Genomic DNA, 16,966 nt, shown 5'->3' on the forward strand with positions numbered 1-16,966 from the left:
CGGGGTTATTCGGTGGAGCGAGGAAGGAGGTGGGATCGAATGCAAGGAAGCCGAGCAGGAGACGCGAGTTGAGCGAGACGAGGGAGTCGGGATCGATAGAGGAAGAGGGAGGCCGACCTGTCTCGAGCACGAGGCAGGGAAAGATATACGAGTTTTCGGTGCAGAGCGGAAGAAGAGAGGAGCCATACAGGAGAGCCGATGCCAGGAGCTAAGCGGGATTGTATAGGCAAGGTGAATGTTACGGGAGATTAGGCGGGGAATTAAATAAATTTCATTCAGGTAGCTGGGTTCAAATGAAAAATTTTAACTCTCAATTAAGATAAAATTAAATGACGAATTTGAAATTAAAAAATTTAAAATTCAAAATCGTTTAACTCTTGTTCAGCCCAAATCGAACCTGAGTTGAACCTGGGTTGAGTCCGGGCCCGTGCCCCGCTATCGTGCATCAATTTTCGTGTTAGGAGCTCGCGCGTGAAACCATAACAATACGGGTGTCCTTCCTAGCTAAAGTTGACATTCCGGACGCGTTGGTGCGGTCCGTTTCGTCATCCAGGGTCGTCCGGACGAGTTCGCTGATGGGCGAGTCGAATCAAGTCAAAGTCGTATGTGGTGCAGTGAGTGCATGAATTGCGACGTTCACGAGTAATCGAGTCACAAAGGGTTCACCTAAAGTTGTTTGATCATATAGAAACTCATTTATAGAAACTCATTTTTGGGCCTTCTACATGTTGATCCTTAGCCCTTACAACTAGAAGTATATAGAAACTCATTTTTGGGCCCTCTACATGTTGATCCTTAGCCCTTACAACTAGACGTTGAGTGCTTGGAACCTTGAAGTTCTACGGGAGGTAGGCTTCATTGCTAGTCCGCTAGGATGGTCAATAAGAACTCCTAAAGCTAGATCCTAGGTTCTAAGAGTAGGAGACTAAGACTTCACTAAAAAATGAGGTCAACATACACTACCTCTTTTGACCACCTACAACCCTTTCCACTTGCTGTCTCTATAGTTTCATACATTCCCTTTGCTACCACCTGCCTCTCATAGCTGCCATCATCCCTATCCCTCTAGCTGACCTCCACCACCCATTGGGATACATTTACGAGTGTCGTCTTTATGTTTTGTGTTGTTATTTCCTTTCGAGACATGTTGTAACCCTATTTTAATATTAATGAAATTTGCTTTAGTGTTTCTACTATTATTCCTACTAGTTTCGGTATCATTTCATTATTTTTTTTTTGTTTGGATTTTTTAAATATATTATTTATCTAATGAGCTTCTTGATAACTTTCAAAATCATGGTGTTTGTGTTGTTAGAAAACTAAAAAAGTTGACCGGGAAAAAGTAACACACAAGCATACAAAAGAGCTCAATGTGATTTAGCAATTTGCTTTACATCCATTGGAGGCAGTAAACTCATTATAAATTTATAAATAAAAAACACTTAAAATCTCTCAGTGCCCTGACACATGCATATACTATTATAAGCTCAGGAGTTGCATGTGGAATGCTTCATAAGTGAGAATTACATTCGTTTAAATAATGAAAATGTCTTCTTCAAATATTATTAATCACTACTATTGAAGTTTTTTGTCACCTCTATTATGGACTTTTATGTTAGCCTCCATTTAAAACTCTACAATAATTTTTATTTAGGACTTTCATGATATTGAAATGATCCACTATTTTCAACAGTATGGCTTACTAAAATAGTTCCATCTTTTGGTTTGAACTATTGGCATTGGTTTTTGTGCACAGTGTGAAAAACTACACATTGCAAAAATTAGTAAGTAGGATAAAGTTTTTAATTGCAATACATTTAACGTGCTATGCATTTTCATTTATTGTCATTTCATCTACTAATGTTCGTACTTATCCTTATGAATTCTTTGTTTTTAGGTTTGCATTGCTTAATTTGTACTCATTTTTGAAAGTGCATGTTATTTCTGATCATATATTTTATGATTTTTCCAATATTTTTTTCCTTTTAGGTCTACTGGAAGAACTAGAGCAACTTCTGGAGGGTATTGCTGTGATGAAAGAGTTGACAATTCGTACAAGGGACTATTTAATGTCATTTGGAGAATGCATGTCCACAAGAATTTTCACAGAATATCTTAACAAAATTGGTTTCAAGGCACGACAGGTAGCCTTGCAAAAGATTTTCTCCACCTATGCAAGTCTATTTTACATGTAGCAATACTGACTAATATTAGTCTAGTTTATCTATTTATCCTATTCCCCAACTTCATGAAGACAAGTTTTTTTATTGCTCTAAGCTTCCACTTCAAAAAAGTGTCTCTTATCAAAATTGACTTAGATATATTTATCTTTATCTTTGTAGCCAAATAAAAAAGTTAGTGATTTGTGAGGATATCTCCATCAACTAAGGTCCAACCCAAGACATGTATTTTTTCGAGAATTGATTGATAAAGCAAGGTTGAATCTTTATAAGTATTCACTCCTCATGTTTAATTGATTAGGGAAGAAAAATTTCTACATTTGTACGTAACGATTAGAAAGTAGTTTTATAATTTATGTTCTTCCAATGGATCAAGGAGTATTAAGTTATTGATTTGAAGGGTTTCATGGAGTAGTTTCTAGAAATAGAATGATCGATTCCCCTTGGTGCTTTCAAGATCTAGTTCACTGACTCATCAAAGATAAGCTTGGTCATAAATAAGTCAAATTGCTTTTGTTTCAAAAAATTGAAGTATTTGAGACTTTGTGAACTTGGGCTTACTTTACACTAATAGCAATGAATGTTCTTTGTTGATATAGTCTTAGAGTGATCCAGAACCTTTAGCTAGTTCCCATATATTCTATCATTTTTTCTTTTGCAATGCATATTTTTAATACCTTCAACATTTTTTTGTCATATTTTTTTCTTAATTGCCATCATATTAATCTTTGTCGAGGTTGATAATATTTTTTTATACGATCAAAAAACCATTTGATGATCATGGTTTTCTTTCATACAATGCCTTAATGCAAAAGTAGCTTTTATATTGGATCTTTTTCTCTTATTAAACTGAGTTGTAATTCTGAGGTTTTTTTTCTAATGCTATGCTCCATTACCTTATCCATAACTACATTATGGATCAATATAATTGATATTACTATAGTTATCATAACTTTCAATATTCTATTTGCTTTCAAATGCTGACACCAAAATTCTCATTTTTCAATCATTTGACTTTTGCAATTCATGAAAATAAACACCAAGTTAAAATTAAATTTTATGATATTATGAATTTTGATTATTTTTACTTGGATTCTGATATTTCATGATATGAAGAATAGTAGCTTCAGTAATTTTCTGAGGTGTAATGAAATGGATGAATAGGAATGACTCGTAGGGATGAGTTAAATATCATTTTTTCTAATCTTTTTAAACTGAATATGGTTGACCTAACTGGAATTTTAGCCCCGCACTTCATTTTTATATTTTATGATTTTGATACATAAAAGGAGCATTTACATCCATACCACCAAATTCCTAAGTATTTATATATCTAACACCTAAACTTTGCTTTTCTCTCTTTTTTTTTTTTTTTACATTTATATCACTCAAATCTTCATATCACATTAAAAATACCACTATTTTAATTTAGAAATACAGCTTTTCAAGCATAGGTGAGGTGAAGTAAAAATAAAAATTGAAGTTTGGGTGTTAGATAAGTAAATACATAGGAATTGAGCGTTGTATATGTAAAACTTCCTCAACTATTCTCATTTCTCTTTCTGTTCATTAACTCGGTCATTGGATGTGACGTGATGTCTAACATTATGATTGGCCTCTTGCAGTATGATGCATTTGATATTGGTTTCATGACTACAGACGATTTCACAAATGCAGACATCCTGGAAGCAACATATCCTACTATTGCAAGGTCATTGCGTGAAGATTGGTCGAATAGTCGCGCAATCCCTATTATCACTGGTTTTCTTGGAAAGGTTCATACATTCCAGCAAGCTAACATCATTGATTCCAATCTTGAAAGATTTACATGCAAACCACTTAATTCTGTGAACATATCTAATGCCTCAATCATAATTTTTAAATACATAGATGTATTTTACTATTTAAGAGTTAAAATGATGTATTTTTTATGTGATATGAAAGATTTGAAGTGTCAAAATAGTCCCATGACTATTTACATAGGGTCATTTTAGTTCAAGAGTCTATAAAAGTGTCAAATTAGTCCTCTGACATTTTTAATATGTGCTAAAATAGTTCTCTGACAGGATTATTTTAGGCCCAATTAAAAGAGTTTTTGATATTTTTATAGACACTGGATCATTTTGACACTTTTCTCGAAAGATTTGGGTGTTATACTTGTAAAAAGCAAAATTCAGGTGTTAGATATGTAGATACATGAGAATTGGGTGGTATGCTTGTAAATGCCCCATGAATCCTTTTCATCGTTGGAAGTTTTATGTGATTTTGCTTTGCAGAGTTGCAAGTCCTGTGCTGTGACTACATTAGGAAGGGGTGGTAGTGACCTGACGGCCACTAGTATTGGTAAAGCACTTTGTTTGAAAGAAATCCGAGTAAGCTTCAGACAGTGCTAGTAACGCTTATTTATTTACATTTCTCACTCCTAAACATTCATATTTGCACATATGGCACTCAAATCTTTAATATCACATAAAAATTAGCACTATTATCATTTTTTAGAAGTCAAATCCACATTTTCATGCATAGGTTTAGATCACCAAAGTTACTATGTATGTAATATGAAAACTTAGGCGTGAGATCTGTGAATACGCAAAATTTGTGTGCAACCTATGTAAGGTTCCCTCTTTTTCTTTTTTGGCTTGCAACAACATCAACTGTGAATGGAATGAATATCGCAGTTCTAATTAAACTTTATTTATGCTAGAGTAACCTATTATCCTTTTGACTTGGAAATCATGTCTTTAAATTTACAGGTTTGGAAAGATGTCGATGGCGTCCTGACATGTGATCCAAATATTCATCCTCAAGCACAGCCTGTGCCGTATTTGACATTTGAAGAGGCTGCTGAACTAGCATATTTAGGAGCTCCGGTATGCTTGATGATGCTACATCACTATTTTCTTTGCTATTTTCGAAGAAATGATTACTTCGGTAAAAAGTATATTTCCTTCATTCATGAATTGGGCTTCTATAGAGCCTTACAAATTTTTTACAAATAACCCCTAGACTTCTTCTATATTTCCTATCTACAATTATACCCCTCAAAATAAGATATAAATCTCAAGATGGGCAAAAAATATCCACTAAGCCCATCTTGTCACATAATCTAGACAAATCTAACGAACTAAGTCCTTTAGTGAGGCAGCCAGCCATTTGCTCTCCAGTGGCTACATGACTTAGCTCCAATAGCCCGTTATTCGGCTTTTCCTTGATGAAAAATTTATAAATCTCTGCATGTTTGATTCTATCGTTGTGAATCAGGTTGTTGACAATGTTGATTGTTGACTTGTTGTCACACAACTTCATTTGAGTTCCTTGATCCACCTTGACTTAGACCAACAAGGCTCTCAGTCACATCATCTCGGCAACTCCTAAGGCCATGAACTTGTACTCTGCCTCTGTTGTTGGCCTCACTACTATAGATTATTTCTTGCTCTTCCTAGAGACCAAGCTGCCACCTACGAATATACAATATCCTGAGGTGGATATTATGTCATATACACAATCACCCAATCAACATCATAATAGCCCTCAATGTTTACGTGTTTGTTCTTCCTGAATATCAGCCCTTCCCAGGTATACTCTTCATACACCTTAGAATCTGATACACCGTGTTCATATCACCTTTCCTTGGATCATGCATATAGCGGCTCACCACGCTCACTGCATATGAGATGTCGGGATGTGTGTCACTCAGATAGATTAGATGACCCGCCAATGTTTGGTATCTCTCACGATTAATTGGCTCTCCTGCCTTTGCATTCAACTTGGTCTTTTGATCAATTGGAGAGACTGCAGGCTTGCATCCCATCATGCATATTTTTGTGAGGAGATATAATACATACTTTCTCTGAGATAAAATCATCCCTTCTAGTCCACGAGTCATCTCAATCCCAAAGAAGTATCTGAGTTGTCCAAGGTCCTTCACTTCAAAATTTTTGCCCAATCTAGTCTTTGGTTGAACAATCTCTGTCTCATCATCACCAGTGATAATCATACTATCAACATACACAACGAACATAGTAATGTGACTACTATTTTGACGAAGTAACATTGTATGGTAAGCATTGATTTGCTAATATCTCATATCCACCATAGATTTTTTTTAACTTGTCTAACCAGGCTCGAGAAGATTGCTTCAAGCCATAAAATGACTTTCTAAGCCTGCACTCATTGCCCATTGTCTGACCTATACCGAATCTTGGTGTTATATCCATATACATCTCCAATAACTCCCCAAGAAGAAAAAAATTCGTCACATTGAGTTGGTGTAACATCAACTTACCATTCATAGCCAGAGAAACTGATTTCTTCACTGTGCTCATCTTTGCTACCGATGCAAAAGTCTCGTCATAGTCAATGTCATATGTCTGATTGTAACCTTTCACCACTAATCGTGCCTTGTAACACTCCACTTTCCCTTCTGGATTTTTTCTTACTGTGAAGATCCACTTGCACCAAACCACTCCTTTCCCCATTGATAATAGTACTATCTCTCAGGTCCTATTCTTATAGAGAGCACCAAGTTCCTCGAGCATGACAGTCTTTTACTTTGGATCTTTCTTAGCTACCGGCCAACACTTGAGTATAGAGACAATGTCTAAAGCTGCAATGAATGCTCCATGAACAGATGATATGTTAGAATATGAAACAAACTGAGCAATGTCATGTGAGAAACCAACAAAATAATGATCATAAAAATGACCTGCATTGTTGCGAGAGATCCTCCTTAAAGTCATGGGAGTGGGAGGAGAGGAGAGAGAAATCATATCATCTGGGTAATTAGATTATGAAGTGGAAGGTGTAGGGTCTTAGAGGAGTTGAGGTAGAACAGAACTAGGGATTTGATGGCAAAAGTTGCACGGTAAGAACTGTTCTCAGACTTGATGACACTAGTGGGACGATAGATAGTGTTCACTCATTCTGTCTTTTCCTTTTTGTATACACTCTCAACTCTCTTTGAGTTTTATCCCTCCACCTTCAGGCTCATTTTCCTCATTTTTTGGCTTTTCTTCAGCTGATTTTTCCCACATAGCGGGAAAAGACATCGTTCTCACATGCACCAATCTCCGACCATCACTACTCTCCCTCTCACGCCTCATATCTCCTGTATCTGATGAGTCACCAAAGGGTGATATCATCTCTAGAGTATGGTACGATTCGAACTATCTAAAAAACACATCCATGCTTACAAACAGTCTCTCCTCTCTATCAAAGTCCAACAAATATATCCCTTTTTGGTAGCAAAATACCCCATGAAAACACGCTTCACAGTTCTAGGATCCAGTTTCATACCGATGGTCTGTTGTCCTTCAAAAAACATACACAATCAAAAACTTTTAATGGGAGGATTCCATTATTATCTCATTTCAACATCTGATGAGAAAACTTCTAATCCAACACTCTCGAGGTCATTTTGTTGATCAATTGAGTCACTGCCAAAACTGCATATCCTCACAAGTGTTTTGGGACATTCATCGTGATCATCATTCTTCGAGCTGCCTCTAGAAGATGTCCATTTTTCCTCTTAGCTACTCTAAGATTTGATGTTGTATCCCTTGAGCTGACAAATATTCCCCAAACATTTTGTTGGTATACTACGTCTTATTATCAGACCTCAATATCTTCACTATTGTATCGTATTAAGTCTGAATCGCCTTGTGAAAGTCTTTAAAGTAGGCAAACGCATTACTTTTATTTCTCATCAGATATAACCAAATAACACGAGAAAAATAATCGATGAAAGACATAAATATTTGTAACCATCCATATAAGTTGTAGAATAAGGTTCTCATATATCTGAGTGCACCAAATCAAAAACATAAGAATTCCTTTTATCGGAACTAACATAAGAGCTTTTGGTATGCTTATCAAACTCACAGACATCTCACACAAGTTTCTATTTATTTGTCTTTTCATATAAGGATGGATACAAATGTTTCAATAGATTAAATGAAGAGTATCACATGCACCTGTGATGTAGTAGCAAAATATTCTCCACACTTCTCTCAAATCCTCCTGTTTAAGCATTCTAAATCATGGATGTCAAGGTTGAGTTCATCCCCTCTTTATCCAAGTATCAGAGTCCACTATGTCACGTGTCAGTCCTTCTCTCTTCAAAAATGACCTTTGGAATATCAAATGAAATGACACATTCTAATTTGGAGTATAATGACGCTAATAGATAAAAAATTTACTGGAAAGGAAGAAACATGCAAAACATTAAACAAATTCATAGAATTGGTACACCTCACTGTATCCTTAACAATCACAGGTTGTGTTGTACTATCAGCGGTCTGAATGATCCTTGAAACTGTTAGGTGAGTATAAGAAGAGAACTCACTTGCTATACTTGTCACATGTCGAAATGCATCATAAAATACTTTTCATTATGGTGATCTTGTGGTGGATATAGAGGCAAGAGCATGTGTATCACGAGTACCTTTGGCTGAATAAGCATAACTAGTAGTGGTCTCCTTGGACGACGATAGGGTGATGCATCCTCAGTCAATTACTTGTCGCTCTCTGTTTTCTTTTCAACATTTTCAGTAACTCGTGATCATTAGACTATTCATGTCTTTTCCTCATTCTTTGCTACCATCAGATTTGTTCAGTAACCTCCTTTTTCACCTCTGACAGTTCTAGAACGATAAGAGAATTTTCCTCCAACTGCTTCGCTAGACGAGTGGCCATCACCACTATAACTGTAGTCTGAATCATCCGTTCTTTATTGTGCATCTCCTTGATTACATCCTCCGTTACACGTCCTTCAGCAAAAGTCACAAATCCAAATCCACAAGACCTCTCTATATATCTTTCAACCATAATTTATGAGTCCAGAACCTTGCCCAATCAGCTAAACGCAGCACCTAGCTCCCGTTTCGTGATTTCCCATGACAAACCTCCAACAAAGATCCGCGCCCTCTCCTCTGAGAAACGAAGTGCGACGGTTGCGACCAGAGACTTCCAGAGGAGAGGTCGTCTCCGTTAGGTGAGCCTAGAAGTGAAACCCTGCTCTTCGCTCACCTTCACGTTCTCCTTCCCCAGCTAGCGCTGCTGTATCACGAGAGCCGCAACAGTATCGCAAGTGTCACACCACCATCCCGCCCCTGCCTTCTCAGTCAGCTCTAATCGGGACTGAATCGCGACAGTGAAGCAGAAGGAATAGGAAAATGCGAGTTTTGGGTCTCTGTACCTAACGAAATGCGGGTTCCGATCTCTGTACCTCGCGATCTCATCACTGGATCCCGTCGTTGGACTTTCACACTGCCATGCCGTCAAAATATTATATCAAATTCGGAGTTCAATGATGGAGTGTGATTCATCGTTTTTAACATTGGCCGATCCTTCCCGCCGTTGGTCTTTCCTGCATTTGCCGCTCTAGTCTCCAAAATGACTCGTTCAGGTCCGATCGAGCAGCAAAGGTGATGTTAGGGCCTTGGTAAAAACTTGTCCATTCATTCATCAAAAAGGCTTCCATAGAGCTTTATAAATTTTTTACAAATAACCCCAAAAATTCTACTATTTCTATTTACAATTAATTTCCTCCAAATAAGATATAAATCTCAATAATTTTCATTCCATCTTTTTTAATATTTACTTATGTAATATTTTAGTACCGTAGTCTCATCGGAATATATGCATGAAAATCACTAGGAGGGAGGGGTAGAGGAAGTGAGGAGTGAGAGATGTAGATAGAAAGAGAGTTGTGTTATGAAATTTAGAGCAAAAACAACGCAAGAATTGACACAAATTCAGGAGAAAAACATAGAGATTTAACAAGGTTCGGCAAAAATGACTACATCCTCGGGAGCAGAGCGGCGAATTCACTATTTTCAGATGAGTTACATACCCATAGGGCACACATAAATTTACAAACACGTCATCGCTCCCCCAACCCACTAATCCAAAAGACACACATCTTCAAACCAAGAGACACACATCTTCATTTCAGGAGACACACCTCTCCAAATCCAGGAGACTCCAAATTCCTGGTATATGAGTCATACCTAACAATTCTCCACCTTGACAAATATCCAGTCCCTTGGAAGAAAATATTCACAATTGCGAATATCCAACCCTTTAGGAGAAATACATCATGGAGTTTCTTACACCGAAGTAGGTTGAGCAACCATGCCAACTAGCAACTGCACATGCCACAACTCCATCTGCGACAAACTTGTGAATTTCGCTAGCCGAGCACCACCTGTCTCAACTGCATCTGCTGCAACTCTTTCTGCGACAAACTTGTGAACTCCGCTGGTCGAGTTGCACCTGTCGCAATTCCTCGTGCGACAAACTTGTGAACACCTATGGTCGAACACCACCTGTCGCAACTGCACCTACCGCAACTTTTCCTGCGACAAACTTGCGAACTCCGCTGGCCGAGCACCACCTGTCGCAACTGCACCCACGACAAACTTGCGAACAATCCACGAAATTCGTGAACTCCATCTCACCGAATGTCGTGAAAGTTTGTGAACTGTCGCGCTTCGAAGCCTCGACACCGCCTCTACCGCGAACTCCTCGAAACAGAACTCGTTGAACTGCCGTAGCCCTTTATTCAAACTGCTTCGCACATGTTCGTTCCCGCGAGCCCGTCTGCCTTACGAACAATCCGCAAAATTTGCGTACTAATCATGTTCGTCACTGAACTCCTCTCCTCTGCAAAACTGACGAACCCTGCTTGACTGCCTTTGCTCCCCCTCGCCGCAGTGCTCTCACGCGTCACTCCAGCAAAATAATTTGCTTCCAGGATCCTTTTTTCAGTCTCCAACACAGCACACGTTCCTCTAACAGAAGTGAAACATTCCTTTATTCCTTCCCTTCCTCCTAGAAAATTCAAAAGAATATTCATTTGGCGCAAATCAAAGATTCCTTGATCCCTTCCGGTCCGCCCAACACTGCGTTTGAACTGCCTCGCTGATTCGTGTTTGCAAAACCGCCTCCTCCGCAAGCGCTGGCGTCGCAGGCTCTTCTGAATCCTTTTCGCGAACTCCTTCTCCGCGATTCTCCAAAGCTTCGGCCTGTCTGCAGAATTGCCGAACAAGGCTTCGCGAACTGCACGATCTTCCTTCGAATCTCGCTTGCCCGATCGACCAACGATCTGGCCCAATCTTCCCCGCGAAAGATCTGCTTCGCCTGCCTTCGAACAATCCTCTTGTCGATCTCGCCTACAAAAGAACCTCTGAACTGCCACATGGAGTCCAAATTCGTTCTCCCATTCGCCTCTTTCCACGACTCGCAAACCGCAACCCTCAGCGAACTGCTTCTCGTCGCTGAATCCGAACTGCCGCGATTCGCCTCGTGATCGCTGAAAACTGCCGAAAACCGCTGAACTTTTTCCTTCTTCCTGCGTCGATCTCCTCTGCCCTAGAACCTAACCTCGCTCTGATACCAATTGTTGTGAAATTTAAGGCAAAAATAATGCAAGAATTGACACAAATTCAAAAGAAAAATACAGAGATTTAACGAGATTTGGCAAAGATGCCTACATCCTCGGGAGCAGAGCGGTGAATTCACTATTTCAGAAGAGTTACATACTCATAGGGTACACATTTATTTATTGATAAAACTCACAGATAAATTTACAAACACGCCCTCGCTCCCCCCAACCCACTAATCCAAGAGACACACCTCTTCATTCCAGGAGACACGCAGGAGACACGCCTCTCCAAATCAAGAGACTCCAAATTCCTGATATATGAGTCATACCTAACAAATTGGTATCTAACTTTTCATTTAATGTAATATGTATCAAGTTGATTTACAATTTGTTACGCCCGTTATCCATGGTTGTCATTATACTCGATCAAATTGGATTTTAGAGCAAACAGGGACGTTAAACATACTATGTCATTTTGTTTGATAGGGAAATAAATGGTGCCAACTTTTACATCCTAATAAAATGGTCACATACTCCTTTTGCAAGTGTAGGTTTTGCATCCCCAATCCATACGCCCTGCTAGAGAAAGTGATATACCAGTCAGAGTCAAGAACTCATACAATCCACAAGCTCCAGGTACCCTCATCACCAAAGAAAGAGATATGAGTGAGGTCTGTACAACATTTCTTTTGGTGTTTATTGACGAAGTAGCCTTTAAAAATTTCCCTGTTCCAAAATTTTCTTCATAATGTCAGGCTGTTTTAACAAGCATTGTTTTGAAGTCCAACATTACCGTGTTGGATATTGTAAGCACTCGATTGCTTGGCCAGTATGGTTTCCTAGCAAAGGTGCCATCGATTTCTCCATCAATTTTTTTCTTAAATATTTTTTTGCGTTCAGTTCAGTGATTCGATTCATCAAATTTTAACTCAATTGGTTGCATCAACAACTTTGTAATTTCTTTAAATCGAAATTGATAGATGATGGAAGATTTTCTGTCATGGAAAAATTATTGCATCAGGAGTCCTGATGAAGTTTTGCATCAAGATTCCAATCAAGGTCTGTCACGCTTAAAGGCAGACCCACCATGTATTAAATTGAGGGTCTGCATGTACACGTGATAGATCCTGATTGGAGTCCTGATACAATAATTGCTACTTGCCATGAGAGTATTTTTGAACTTTTTAGATTCAATCTCTCACCACTTAGTTGTAGCTTATGCTAATGAGATTGTCACTAAAAAATCTAAAATAAATGATAAATTAAGTTGGATCAAAATTAGTTCAAATTTAGCAAGTCCAACGGTCAAATTGAACAACTGAAAAAGCTTAAAATTAAAATGAACGTACCTAATCTAGAAACCATTTTGAACATTTAGTCATTATTCTCATAAATTTTCTAAAAATGCATTAAATCTTGACTGGTACGCAGGTCTTTTCCACATTTGAGGAGTGGGGCATTTCAGTTGATTGCGTGGCTACCAGTGAAGTCAGCATCTCTTTGACCTTAGATCCATCTAAACTGTGGAGCAGAGAATTAATTCAACGGGTAAGTTGATACGTCTCAGGCTTAACAACGGCGAAACGATGATAGATAGATGAAAATAAATTAAATAAGAGTTGTTCTTATGAAAAATACTTAACAACGGCGAAGGCTTAACAACGGCGAAACGACGATAAAAATAAATTAAATAAGAGTTGTTCTTATGAAAAATAAATAGAAACAAGCAAGATAAAATAATGTTCTACTTTTTGAGAGGTAGATCGGCTCTCTCACAACCTTAGACGTCGCCACGAAAGCCACCAAAAGAAGAAAACACAGCCGCCAACAAAACATGCATAAAAAAAGCAAACCCTAAGTTATTCCCCTTAATAGAATCTCCTCACACTACTTCAAAAACCTTCCTTCCCAACTTCTCTCTAAACTCATTTAATTTCTCCTCCTTGAATTTGTGATTAGTGGACCACACCCTCTCCTGATTTGCTTTTACGCCGTCTTGCCTGCTCCGCTTCTTCACACAGCAAAGACTGGCCCGCCTGTGGGCCGGTTGGTTGTTTAGGGCCGGTTTAGGGTGGACCGGTTCAATTTTGAGCATAACAGAAGACCGGCTCAATTTTGGGCATAAGATCAGTGCATGAGTTAGATTAGCGGTATCATTGATGTGATGCAAAATATTTGAGTGGTTTAAATGTAAAAAAAAAAAAAAAAAAGAAAGAAAAACAAGCCAGCCATACAAATCTATTAAATAAAACAAGAAAAAAGATATGTGAATGGATAAAAATTGGGTGGTATGTATGTAAATTCCCCTTCTGCTTATTAACTACATAATGCACGGTTGCTTTGCCTCGTGCGCAGGAGCTTCATCATATAGTTGAAGAGCTTGAGAAGATTGCGGTGGTTAACCTTCATCAGAATAGATCCATAATCTCTCTCATTGGAAATGTACAGCGTTCATCGTTGATTCTAGAAAAGGTCTCTCTCTCTCTCTCTCTCTCTCTCTCTCTCTCTTCCTCTCCCCCAACTTGTGGATTTTATTGTTCGCTGTCACCTCGTGAAAATCAAAGTGAGTTTTTGATATGGTCTGAATATAGGCGTTCAATGTTCTCCGCAAAATAGGAGTCAACGTCCAGATGATTTCTCAAGGCGCATCTAAGGTATTTAACTAGGCTTCTCTCTCTCTCTCTCTCTCTCTCTCTCTCTCTCTCTCTCTCTCTCTCTCTCTCTCTCTCTCTCTCTCTCTCTCTCTATATATATATATATTAAAAAAAGGAATGGTGCTATTATACGAGTTCCGGTCATCCCTCATGTGCCTAAGAATTTGAGCACCACATTCTATATTCGGGGGGAATCGAACCCCAGACCAGAGAGCACTTACAACAGACAAGCAAATGTCTGACCAACTGATCTGAGTGCGCGACGTATAAGGATTATTCCCTTCCAATATATACCACAATATAAATTTCAAATTCAATATCACATCATGATTGTGATTTATAACCCAAGAGTTTAAAGTGGATTTTCATCAATGTTTATGTTTGTTGATTATTCCTTAACCATTGGAGAAGCAAAAATAAGAAAGGGCATTTACATACGTTCCATTTCAATTCCTATACTTGCTCAAATCTAACACCTAAACTTTCATATTTACATGCATGAAATATCACTAGTAACAACTTTTGAAAATGCATATTTTCATGCATAAATTTATAATATCATGATCTTATAAATGTAAATATTAAACTTTAGGTATTAGATACATAAGTGCATAAAAATTGTGCCATACATCTTAATTTCCCAAAAAAAGAAATCATTTTACTTTTAAATTTTCTCTTAAAGTCTAGTTTTATCATGCATTTATCAATTAAAATTATTCATCATATATAATATATCTTTATCAACCATTTAATTGCGCTGCGCGCCGTGACTCTTTGGTTGGCAGCTACGTTGTCAGTTGTCAGACTTCTGAAGTCGCGGTTTCGAGTCCCCTTAAGTGTATCTGCTTGCAGTGCGGGATCGAGTGGTTAGACACATGAGGTTGATTGGGGGCTCGTATCATAGCCTCCGACCAATCTTTGAAATATATATATATACATATATTTTTTTCAAATGTTTGTGGATACAAGGAATGAGTCATGCATGGAATACTAATGGAGTAGTTACATTCAAATTATTTATGTAATAATTATGGATTAATCATCTTCAAAAATTTTCAAAATTTCTCTAAGAAGCTCCACATATTAAGTTTTCTTCCTATAAATAGTCTTATTTTATATGTCTCTTAGACGCCACCACTATTTATAGCTTAAGCTAGCTTAAGATACACAACACGACAATTCTATTTGAGAAATAAAAAGTACACTGTACATGGCATGAAACAAAATGCAAAAACAAGATAGTTGGATGTGTGGCCTACTTGTTTTGTCTGCCTACTTGTCGTCCCTTAGGCAAAGTCGATCTGATTTGTTGAGGAGAATTTATCACATGAATGATTGTATTTAACAGACTGAATTGGGTTGTTGAACTGCTTGTCTAAGTTGATAAGTCAAATCAACTAATCGAGTTGGCAGGTCCAAGTGGCTGTCCAAGCTGTTGATCGAATTGCCTTAGTCGTACTGTAGCACTATCATCGTGCAGTTAAACAAGCTGCTTAAATTCACTAGCTGACTCGTTAATTAACTCGAACCTTCTCAAAAGTATATAGAGAAAAAATAAATTTTATTTTCAAGTTGTATCTTTAAAATTAACAGTCGAAATTATCCCTCCTAAATTTATACAAGTAGTACTTATATGCAATATGCAATGATAAAAATAATTTACTTTGCAAAAATAATTTCTCATTTGAATAAGGATTATGATCAAATTTGAAAATGTGTATCCTTCTTTGAAAGTTAACTGATGATATTTTTATGTGATATGAAATATTTTGGACGGTATAAATGTAAAAAATAAAGTTACAGTTCGGTATTTTTTTACTTGTACGATTTTCTTTTGAGCATCAAAGCGAAGAATACCGAAGTGTTCAAGGAACAATCACTTTTAGGCCTTGTTTGGGGGAATAGAGTTAAAATAAACAACTATATGAAATGATATTTGTAAAATATAATATTATTGTTAAAAAAAATTGTGTTTTTTTAATATTATTATATATATTTATTATAAATTATTTTATTAACTCTAATATTATTAAATTATAAACTCAATTCAAGGATAGAATCTGGCATTTCCTTCGAACTATATTTGTAAACCCAGTCGTGAAAACTATGAGCAGAAAAATTGAAGATGATGATTTTTTTTTATATATAAATTTTTTTATGAAGGGCAGGTGTGTAACAGTTGCGGTGATACAAATGGCAAAAAATATCGTTAGGAAAAAATATATCATGTTACATATCGTATGTCGTAAAAGGAAAAATATTTTGTCCGGACATCCGCACTTCCGGATGACCAGCAATCGGCGGCCACATTGCCTGTTGTTGATGTGTATGATGATGTGGCCGCTGGTTGTTAGCCGTTCGGATGTACGGTATCCGGACGGAATATTTTTCTCCAATAAATATCTGTTATCACTATAGGTTATAAGAGCAATTGAAAGCAAAATTGGTTTCACATAAACTAATAAATATTTTTAATAAAGATTTAAAAAATTGTAGCACACAATTATTAGCTCAAAATTATTTTATTATTTAATCTTTGATTAATATTTTTAATAATTATGTATGCATCACCCCGGAAACTTATTATTTACAAATCAACCACCATCTTCCATCCATTTTACAAATTCTCACTCAAATGTCAAAAAAAAAAAAAATTTTTTTAGTCCTTCGTCCTATATAATTTTTTTTTAAATTAAATGAGTAGAAATAATATTTTTTTAATTCAAATTTATTCAAAATAAAATTTA

At 37.1% G+C, this 16,966-nt stretch overlaps 1 protein-coding gene across 1 annotated transcript in view; it reads left to right on the forward strand.

Moving 5' to 3' along the window:
• The window catches only part of LOC110020225 (aspartokinase 2, chloroplastic-like), a 31,222-nt gene extending 18,131 nt beyond the window's left edge, over positions 1-13,091 (forward strand). The window contains exons 5-11 of the mRNA XM_020718254.1: positions 1,990-2,144; positions 3,806-3,955; positions 4,457-4,552; positions 4,934-5,050; positions 12,117-12,201; positions 12,321-12,413; positions 12,997-13,091. Of these exons, the coding sequence (XP_020573913.1) occupies positions 1,990-2,144; positions 3,806-3,955; positions 4,457-4,552; positions 4,934-5,050; positions 12,117-12,201; positions 12,321-12,413; positions 12,997-13,013 (713 nt within the window). The 3' untranslated portion in view covers positions 13,014-13,091. The remainder of the gene's footprint in view (positions 1-1,989; positions 2,145-3,805; positions 3,956-4,456; positions 4,553-4,933; positions 5,051-12,116; positions 12,202-12,320; positions 12,414-12,996) is intronic.
• Positions 13,092-16,966: the final 3,875 nt, after the last annotated feature.

This window comes from Phalaenopsis equestris, unplaced genomic scaffold, assembly GCF_001263595.1.
Source record: "Phalaenopsis equestris unplaced genomic scaffold, ASM126359v1 Scaffold000094, whole genome shotgun sequence".
In the NCBI taxonomy this organism is placed as follows: domain Eukaryota; kingdom Viridiplantae; phylum Streptophyta; class Magnoliopsida; order Asparagales; family Orchidaceae; genus Phalaenopsis; species Phalaenopsis equestris.